At 55.2% G+C, this 10,598-nt stretch overlaps 2 protein-coding genes across 2 annotated transcripts; one reads left to right on the top strand and one right to left on the bottom strand.

Moving 5' to 3' along the window:
- Positions 1 to 288: 288 nt before the first annotated feature.
- Positions 289 to 1,038, top strand: VOLCADRAFT_99073 (uncharacterized protein; the record flags this gene model as incomplete). Its single annotated transcript, XM_002957882.1, has 1 exon — positions 289 to 1,038. One exon carries the CDS (start codon positions 289 to 291, stop codon positions 1,036 to 1,038), a length of 750 nt encoding a protein of 249 aa, XP_002957928.1.
- A 2,869-nt stretch (positions 1,039 to 3,907) lies between these two features.
- On the bottom strand, positions 3,908 to 4,806 carry VOLCADRAFT_99072 (uncharacterized protein; the record flags this gene model as incomplete). The annotated part of the gene is made up of 2 exons (XM_002957854.1): positions 3,908 to 4,269; positions 4,608 to 4,806. The coding sequence occupies 2 exons, from the start codon at positions 4,804 to 4,806 to the stop codon at positions 3,908 to 3,910; spliced, it is 561 nt and encodes a 186-aa protein (XP_002957900.1).
- Between the last annotated feature and the right edge of the window lie 5,792 nt (positions 4,807 to 10,598).

Here is a 10,598-nt window from a genome sequence, read left to right as displayed (position 1 = left end):
TTATGTGATGCGTGCGGCACTGGATGGCACACTTAGGGTTTTAAGCTACCTGTGAAGGAGATACCGGAGGGTGCATGGATTTGCCCAAAGTGTGAGTCGAAAGGTGTCAGTACTGAAGCCTTGGAAGGGAAGTCTTCCGAACCTGCGCGGGGTGCAGCTCCCGAGCCACCCAAGTACCTGCACGACCTCCAAGGTGTGGCTGTTATGAGGGGGTCTAAAGGAAGAGGTCGCCGCACCACCCGGTCGCTGGGTGTAGCATCGTATGCTGGCCGCAGGGGAAGGTCCCACATGTTTCAGGTGGTGTACGACAACGGAGACGTTGAGGTGGTTAGTGTGAGCGAGTTGCGCAATTGTGTAGCCCCTACACGCCCCTCTGCCAAGAAAGCGATGGCGGGAATCTCTGAGGCCAAGGAGCATCCGTGCTCGGGCCCGTTCGAGCTTCACACGACTAAGGGGGTCAGCCAAGCTTTGGCCCGTGTGATGCCAGGAGAGCACAATCCCAGCAAAGTGAAGGCATTGGTGACCGCCGGAAGTAAAGGCATCATGAGGAAGGATCCTGTGAGGGCTGAGGATGTTAGCGTTCTAACGCAAGCCGTCGCAGTTGGTTGTGTGGGATCAGTGTTTATCCCTTGGAAGTGGGATGAGAAGGCAATGCAGCAGTTGCAGGAGGGTGCCTGCACCGTTCGGTATATGCCCGATAAGGCAACCCTCTATGCGGCCCAGCCGCAGAGTTTTGCAAAGGCTCGCTCTGATGGAGTCGCCATGCCAATCATAGGTTTGGATATCTCCGAAGAGGTGATGGATGTGGTGCTGCCGGTGGCATGTCAGCATGCTGAGGTAGCTGTCATCGCTGCTGTGCCGCGCACTTATATTACCCAGGCGGATCCAGCACGTTTGGATTGGCTCCGTGCTGTGCAACGGGAGGGCCGTCTGAGTATTTTGGAAGTAGGAACTAAGTTTTGGTTGGTTGTGTTCAGCAATGCTTTGTGGAAGCGCGCCCTGGTTAAGGACACAACGCGCGCCATTCAGTTACTTTAGTGCCTTTTGGGTGGTCTACCGCCAGCTCACCCAGCGCAATCCGCGCATGAGCTGGGGGGGGAGTGATCTGTTTATATTAGTCGCTATCCGCAGGTGGTTAAGCCAACCGAAGGTAGTTGGACGAACCTCGTCTTGATTTAGTTAAGACTTAGGGTGTTGCTTGACTAGCGTATAAGGCGCTTTCCGTTGTGGTTTGAGGATATTCAGTTGTTGTTCATCTGTCGTTAGTCGGATGAGCGTTACGTATCCAGGATAGGGCCTCGTGTGATAAGGCCCGGCGCGGATCAGTCGATGCTTCGCCATAAATGTGAGTGCGAAGAGGCCAAATATTTGTCGTTTGGCTCTGGAAGCAACTCTTCGTGAGCGTACAGACCATCAATTATTACGGATAATATATTCACAGGAGGGTTGATAGGCCTGTTTTATGTAAGAAGACTGTGATCCTACCCTACCTCGAGACGCGTATCAGAGCAGGACTTATACCTCTAGGCTCGACAGGGATCCGTTCCCAGCCCGTCCTCGCCTACCGCGATCGCGCTCATCAAGTTAACGAAGCTGGAGTGAGCCAGCCGAGTCAAGCCGGCGCTTTGAGGAAAGCTCTTATTGTATAATCATTTACCGACAGTGATCCATCCGCATTTCTTATGTTTGTTAGCACGTCATATGGCGTGACAGGTGTTGTGTGTCTTACGATCTAGCTTCGGTCTGAGAAACGTTCTTGAACATATCCTTTACTAGTTTTTTCTCAGTTTCCGTCGGCCGCCATGAACCTGGCCTGGAGCTGCGTAAACCGGTAGCTGCCGTTGTGTAATGAAGCAGCTGCTGCGTGAAAAGGGTAGCTGCGTCTTACGTTGACCATACGACAGTTGTACGAATGGCGGGCGCGTTTGCCGTATATAAGGCGCGGCCTGACCGATGTTTTCCAAGGGGTATTCAAATCATACAACTCCCGCGCATGGTAGCAGGACGCACCGGCCAAGGCAGTTTGTAACAGGTATCGCCTTCACTTGGCGTGGATAACTTCCACCCATTTTATCTCGTCAACAACCGGCTAGGTTCCAATCCGACATTGGTCCTAGTGGCCAAGAGGCAGTAAAACTCTGCTCACATCAGGCTCACAACCACACCTGGGCCTACGGCCTCAGGACAAAACTCTGATTCCGCTTCCGCGCACGCATACAAATCTTGATCCTATCTTGCTTACAACAATTTACTGGTGTCGATTCCTTTCTCTAAACGATCCTGGGCGCCCCGGTGTGTCCATCCAGCGGTACCCCAAAACGCGAAAATTTTTGGGCTGTCGCCGGGTGGCGTCCGCCGTGGTGCGGCCGCTACAACCTGAATTAACGGTGGGGTGGGTTGTTAAGCAAGGGTGCCCCCTTAGCGTAACCCTTTTTTGGACTCTTCTTAGAAGTATTCGCTCATTATATTGATGCTCACGATGCTAATTGCCGTATATGCCTCCCTAGACAATGGAGCACCCTTCGTGAGCAGAGTGTTAGCCTGGCAGGCGGTGAACTCACTAACCTACTTTTCGTTGACGATGTGTCACTGGTAGCGACAGGGCACGATAGAGCCGAATGCCTTCTGGGGCTACTCAAAGCCTACTGCAAAGCGACGGGTATGGCCGCGAATGCCGCCAAGTGTGAGGTCCTCATTTTTGGGGGTGCTAAGCGTGAGTGGAAGCGGTGTATGGAAGCTGAGTACCGGTTAGGTGGGGCGGTGTAACAGGTGCTGACCGGCAACGAGACGGCACGGTATCTCGGGTTGCACTATGGCCCAGGAGTGCAGTTCTCAGCATGTACCAAGCAACTACTCACAGCAGGGAGGCGGGCCACGTTTGGGCTCAGCACCCTGTCTCTGTAACATCTCGAACATATCCGGTCAGTGTTCTTTTTTTCGTTTGGGGCCTAATACCCTAGAGTAATAAACTGGGTGTTTCTTGCGTTTACAATTCCTTTTTGTATAGTCGCTGGGGGGGGGCTGCCCCCCCCCCAGACCCCCCCCCTCAAAGGCTGTACGGTGTGCTGTACACAACACCTGACGTCTGGAAACACACATGCCGTACCACCATTTGCGCCAGTGTCTCTTTGGGCAGTGTGTGGAGCCACTTTGACTGTCCATAAACGTCGTGAGCACGTGAAGGCAAAGTTATATATATGTACACTGTCGGCACCATCAACACCACTGCATTGCACCAGCCGCCGATAAATAGTGTATAAGCTTCAAATGTTCAGCTTTGTATGTGCAGAAGGCATTTGGGGCGACTTATGGCCGAAGTAATGAACCAGTACGGCCAACTGACCAATTATTCCATTTCTTCCAGGCTCAGACCCCCATTTATTCCCAAAAAAGTAATATATTACCAAAAAAAAACACTGTATCCGGTACGCAGTGGCAGGCTTGCCGAGCACGAAATGAAGGGGGGGTCGCATCTCACCAGTCCACTAAGCATGCATGTGCACCAGCAGATGAACACGCGGTGCACTTCTGGGCGACGGGTGTCGGTCTGCGTTTACATGGTAAGGCGTTAACCAAGGGGTGGCATAGGTGTAGTTATGGCCGTGGTAGTGGCGTACGACCCCTCATCTGGTACGAGCCCACATCAGTCCGCCTCTATTCAGCGACTAAGGAATATTACAGGATGCCATGTCCTATTCTGGTGACTGCAGAAGGTGCAATCATGATGTGCATTACAACCGTCATTACAGCCGTGTCCATATACAGCTGCAACGCCTGCTGAATCGTCTGCTGCATATGACCCCATCCGACAGGTCTGCATGGTGCAGCAGCCGTCCGTGCAGCCCATCCTGTTGAAGGCTCAGTGAGCAACGGTGGTACAGCTGACACGACATCCATGCTAAACGATTCACAACCAAACCGCGATCACGTAGAAAATGTAGGCTTGTCCTGAAGCACCGGTAAGCGCCTGCCAATGTGGGCATGTGATTAGTGAAGTGTCTCGGGCTTCTCTGCAGTTGCTGGCAATACGGTTTGGGCTGTCCTGAAGGCACTGCAGCATCTTCATCCGAGTCAACACGCAGTGTTTGACCCGGCTGGGCTGCAGGTCTGCTATTGGGGCTCCAGCACAGCGCAAACGGAGGTCTGCCTCATTCTGCAGATGGGCCTCGCTGGCACCCCCGTGTCTTACCGCCTGTTGGATATGGTGCCGGGTGTGTGGACAGGGCAACACCGCCAGCATCTCGTCACAGCTTGTCGCGCGGTTGGCCTCTGCATGTCAGAAACACCGTCAGCCGAGCAGGCTGGTCATGTGTGTGCTGTCATGCATGGGATGGACAGCCGCTGTGACTTCACTGTGGAGCAGGTCTTGGCAGAATGGGCTGATCAGCATAGACCTGCGGTTGAGATGTGGCGGCTGCTTGCGGCAACACAGCAGTCATCACAGCAAGCACCGCTGCAGCAGCAGCAGCAGCAGCAGCAGCAGCAGCAGCAGGAGCAGTCGCAGCAGTGCAAGCGGGCCGCTGCACAGCCAAAGCGCCAGCAGACCTGTCATCCATCCGAAATGCCATCGCCCAGTCCTGCTGTAACAGATCCTGAGCAACGTGTACCTGGGTACTTCAGAGCATCCTGGTGCAGTGGCCCGGGCCACAGCCTCGGTATCTCCGTGCGGCTGGCGGCTTGGGGCACTGTCACAAGCATGCTGCTGGCCAGTGCACTTGTGGTGTGCGCTGTGTGCAGTGTCACCAGCACTGACCTCCATGATGACCTCAAGCGATGGGCCACTGTGCAGCCCATCGGTGCTGGCATTGCACCGTACTCCTTCCACAACAGCTTGCATGCCAGCAGCACGACCACACCCGAAGGCCTGTGGCGCCTATGTCCCCACTGCGCTCCCCTGCATCCTGCGAACACTGGCAATGAGCGAGCAGAGTTTCTCGTCTTCCATCCACCAGATTAAACCAAGGCCATCGTGTCATTGGACGCCATCAACCAACTGCGGATAGGCCTAGTGGACATTGGACTTGTTTTTTTTCAGCTGCCTTTGGATTTGTTGCTGACAAGCTTCGACAGCAGCATTTCATGGAAGCGCTGGTCTTGGATTGGGCACGGGACTCCACACGCCGGGTCAACATGCTGCCCCCGGCACTGCAGGAGGTGCTGGGATGGAGTGTGCAGCACAACCCGCTTGTCAGGGAGTTCCTCACCGTGGCCAAACAAGTCCCACCCAATCACCCTTTGCTATATCTCTCTCCAGCTGACATACAATCATTTGTCGCCAATGAACAAGCCTGCAAACCACTCGTGCTTGCCACCCTGGAAACTGCAGAGGCAGCATGCTCACTGATATCTGTGATTGTGCCTGCTGTCCAGCGTGCAGCCATGAAGCATGCACCCGTGTTGTACACTGCGGAAAGATTGGTCCTGCGGGCGCCCACTCGGCCCGAGCTCCACCTGGCTGTTGCCGTGGATGGGACCCCACTGGACTATCAGTTTGGCCTGTCTGCAGAGATGGCCATGTTCCCATATCTGTTTCCCTTTGGGGCTGGCGCGTTTGTGGGCAGCACGACCCTTGTGAAGTACTTAGCATACCACGCCAAGTGCCTCTTCAGTGTCTGGACATTGTGCAAGCCATACCTGTTGCTGATGCATGTGCTCCGTCAGAGTGCCCGGCTGCAAGAGCAGAATACAGAGGTGAGCGCCTGGCGGGTTTGCTGTCGTATATGCGCTGCATGATGCATGCTGGAATGTTGGGTGCCCATGGGTGCCCACCCAGCTGTTACATTTTGCATGTTCGGATCAGCAACATGCACGTGCAACTTGATGTCACAATTATCACGCCCGCCTGTATGTACAGGCCGTGCTGGAGAGTGCGCTCCTGGACTACAAGTCCCAGCACCCGCATGTGACTGACGAGGACGCCATCTGTCACATTCTCAAGCACAAGCTCCCGGCCACGTTGCCCAACACGCCTGCATGGCACCGCAGCAACCTCCAAGATTTGCTGTGCATGGTGGACTGCTTTGGGATGCCGTCCTTCTTTCTTACACTCACAACTGACGAAGTCTCAGCCACACGCTGGCCTGAAGTCGACTCGCTGGAGCAGAAGTTGCAGGAGTAAGTCGCACTGCTGCCGGGGCTCACTTATTCAAACTGCTCCTCTTGGAGGGCATCCTTGCATGGCACCGTCCGCCTTATGTCCTCGCTCAGTATGCCAGGCTGTCACCCATCACCCATGAGTGCACTGCTCTGGCCGTGCTGTGCTGCTGTCCTTTGCCTGCAGCTTCTGTGCTGGCTTCACATGGCAAGACACCCCAGCTGAGAACGCATTCATCGCCCACAAGCGTGTTCAGTCCTTCATGACTGACATGATGAAGGCTGGCCGCGAGGCAGTCCAGGCCGGCGGGGCCCTTGGCTGCGTCACCAACTGGGTGGTGCATTATGAGGTTCAAAACTGGCACAGCCTGCATGCGCACATTGTGCTGTGGGTGCACCTTGAGGACGTGGACCGGGTAGCATCCGAGATCGTTGCCTGTGTGCCCGCTGAGTACTGCAGGGATGATAGCCATACATTGTGCCCATACACAGCAGAGTACTGGCAGCAGCCTGAAGAGCCCTGCCAGCACGACCTCTTCCAGCATGTATTGCGCAAGCAGATGCACATCTGCACATCTGGCGGCCATGCTGGCTGCTGTGCATCGGGCATATGCAAGTACAAGTTCCCGTGGGCACCATACCGCGCATCCACTCCTGCCGTCGACCCAGCGACCCTGCACTACCAGTATTATCGGCCATCATGGGTGCATCGGAATGTGGTCCCATACCACCCCATGCTGGCGCTGCTGTGGGGGGCCCACATGAACATACAACGCATAAACTCAGCCAGCTGGTCCTTCTACGTGCTTAAGTACGCTATGAAGGTGCGTGCATATGGTTCACTGATTCCAGGATGCACCACCACGGCCCTGTTGCCAGGCTGCCGCTCTGCCTGTGCCTTAGCACAATACCACCCAACCTGTTGCCATGGCTGTGACACACGCGCAATTGTGCCCTCTCTGCATGGTGCATCTAGACAGAGCTGGTGGGGAATGTGGACCTCACTGCTGTGTCACATGTGGCGCTGGGAGTGCCGGCAGACAGCGGCACGGGTGCAGCGGGTCATGACTACTTCATGCGACTCATATCAGCATACCTGGCGTCCACAGTCATCAGCCCCACACTGGCATACCTGACCACGGCCAACATCCCCGCAGTGAGTACCAGCAATGCACTATGTGGCAGCCTGCTCTGCAGCATCATGACCTGTGCTCACCCATGATCTGCGCTGCCATACTGCGCCCGCTGACAGGTGACGATGTCAGCCGGTCTGCAGTACATCGACTCATCACCACCATGAGCCGCACACGGCGCGTGCTGCAGACCGGCCCCATTGGTAAGGTGTGTGGCCATCTGCACCTCAGCATGCCGCCCGTGGAGATTTACACACTCCATCCCGCATGCTTGGAAGATGTGGCCTTTTACGACTACTTGACACAGTACCGTGTGTATGATGGCGACAGGTGCCTGCATGGTGGCATCTGCTGCAGAGTCACTGTCAACGGCCAGCACGTGTTCCGGATGGCGGAGCCGTGCTTGGTGCGCTTCACTGACGTCAACCCCGCCTATAACCCGGCCGGGCGAAGGTAGGCACAGGCTGGTGGTAAAACGAGGCTCTAAGGGCCCGAGACGGACCCCTTCAAAGGGGGGGAATGTAGCAGCCGGTACACAGTACGGTGCTATAAATACGCGCAGAGGACGACCACCAGCAACTCGAGAGACCTTTTCAGCGGTCAGCTGCTACACGCCCGTAATTCACCTGCAGCACCACATAATATGCACCCGTAATCACTGGGTCTTCACCCGTAATTGTGCGTGTAATTGGTTACATGCGCCCATAATTCACCTGCAGCACCGCGTAATATCCACCCGTAATCACTGGGTCTTCACCCGTAATTGTGCGTGTAATTGGTTACATGCGCCTGTAATTCACCTGCAGCACCGCGTAATATCCACCCGTAATTCCGGGGTAGTCGCCCGTAAATGTTCACCCGTATCCTTGTGCTCAAATTACGGGACCCGTAACGTGTTACGGACCCGTAATTTCTGTCAAATTACGGGTGGATTGACCCAAATTTACGGGTAAAATGACCCCCGTTTCCCCAGAGTGCGGAGGGCTTCTTTTTACAACCTGCTGCTCAAGCAAGTCCCGTTCCGCCATGAAAGATCCCTGCTATCGGCACAGAACGCGTCACACACATACTTCGAGGAGTGTCAACTATGCGGGCTGGTCAAAGATATGGCAGACTTGGAGTGCTAAGTGCAGGAGTGAGTGCTGCTATCTAGTGCCACACAGCCACACTCTAGCCTATCACCCTTCCCACGTCACGTGCATGTCCTCCGCCTCACCAATGCCCCACGCCATGCCTGCAGCTATGGGCAGTACCACCTGTACGAAAGCGACAGGCGGCATGCCTTGCTTGCCACCTTGCTGGCGGCATGCCTTGCTTGCCACCTTGCCACCTTGCCACCTTGCTGGCCCATCCAGGTGCACGCCAGGCACATCCCATGTGCACACCCCCCCTGCACAGCCTGCTGCTGTCACATTACAGCTGCACAGCGCAACCCCTCCAACAACAGGCTGCTGCAATGCAGGGGCGGAGAAACATACGCCTGTATGGAGGTGCTGGCTCGCCAGCTGCACCATGCACACCTGGTCACCCAGCACACCCAGATGGGGTTCACAGCCTGTACAAGGCTGCTGGCCCATCAAGGTGCACGCCAGGCACATTCCCTGCACACACCCTCCCTGCCCAGCCTACTTCTGACACGCCTGCCCTCCTGCATCGCCGCATCCTCATGCCTGTTGCACCCTCTGCATACACACCCTGCCCGCCATACCATCCGGCCAGATTGGTACCATCGGTGGCCACATACACGTGGCCCACCATGTCGACCTGGTGCATAGAACTGCCGGCTGCTTTGTGGCGAGGTAGCTTGTTCCACAGCCGGCCAACATCCAGTGCAGCAACCTTGCACCGAACCAGCTCGACAGTGGTGGGGTCATCCACCTGCACACGTGTGCCAGTTATGTCGTGTCCAAACACAGTGCATACTCAAACAGTACCGCGCCGTGCACCCTTTCCCCAACCACACGCACCTCAACTTTCACAAACAGCAATGTCACCTTCTGCCCACTCAAAGCAGGCATGGCACCCCCAGCTTGCAGCTCGCCCCCAGCCGCCTCAGCAGCCCGCTTGAGCAGTGGGGTCGAGCATCGTACACATTGCACACAGAAGCCAAGGTGCAGCGTCTCTGTAACATCGTGAACATATCCAGTACACAGTGGCAGGCTTGCCGAGCATGAAACGAAGGGGGGGTCGCATCTCACCAGTCCACTAAGCATGCATGTGCGCCAGCAGATGAACACACAGCGCACTTCTGGGTGACGGGTGTCAGTCTGTGTTTACGTGGTAAGGCGTTAACCAAGGGGTGGCATAGGTGTAGTTATGGCTGCGGTAGTGGTGTGACTTCGGTGTGTGCCTTGCATGCTGTGAACCGATGCGCCTCTCCAGCTGTCACTTGCGACCACCATCTTGCCATGACATGCCTGTGCCCGTTGTACCTGCAGGCAGCAACTGCTGTTGGGAAGCATGGGATGTCACGATGAAGACATCCTGCATGGGACTGTAGCAAGCTACATTTACCTTAGAATATCTTTAAGCTATTAAAGCTTAATCACAGTAACGGTACGGTCCCGTATTTACGAACCATACTCGTTAACTGTACGAACTCACTTTCTGGTACGCTATCACAACCTAGCGTACGGCACCAAGACTCCAGGAATGGAGATGGCGGCAGGTGGGCCGCATTTAAGCCACCCAGGTGAAGTGCTTCGGCCAGACACTTAACGTATCACTATACTAGTGTTCAGGGTTCAAGACCTTGCTGTCACCGTTCTCGACGTATGTCTTCGAATCCCGACTTCCCTTGTCTCTTCTCGCGCCTAACGCTGGGTCGCCAATCGTGGACGAGATCCTCCGCTTCCGCTAACACAGCTAAGGTAAGAGACGGCTGTTACATTTTGGTATCGACAATCATTTGTTCGGTCCTCGCCTCACATTGCGCCGCAGCAGTTACTCACCCATTGTCTGAGTCTTAGACTCGACTTTCTGGAAATGGTTCCTAAGCCTATAGCTAAGACTAAGGCTGTTTCTTTGAGCGATGCTAAGCATGTTCCCATACCGCGACCGAAGTCTAAGACTACGGTGCAAATTCCTGCCGATGCTACAACTGCTTCGGACCCACTTCGCGTTGCGAAAATTAACAAGCTCAAATTAAGGAAACAATCCTTCGCTGCGCTTCGTAAATACCTTTCCTCTGTCCCTGTTGATAATGACCTTCAGGACACGATGGCGCCAACTGATAACGTGGTGACTGCCCTCGACACTACTGGCAATGATGCGGTTGACGCGATGACAGAAGTTCCCAAAGCCAAAGTGCCTGGCACTTTGCCAGCGCATTTGGTTGAAACTTTGCGACAGTCAGTGCTGAACCGCGTCAGC

The sequence above is a fragment of the Volvox carteri genome (genome assembly GCF_000143455.1).
Source record: "Volvox carteri f. nagariensis unplaced genomic scaffold VOLCAscaffold_81, whole genome shotgun sequence".
Taxonomy (NCBI): domain Eukaryota; kingdom Viridiplantae; phylum Chlorophyta; class Chlorophyceae; order Chlamydomonadales; family Volvocaceae; genus Volvox; species Volvox carteri.
The sequence above is the reverse complement of the archived record's forward strand: the minus strand, read 5'-3'. Positions and strand labels throughout refer to the sequence as shown.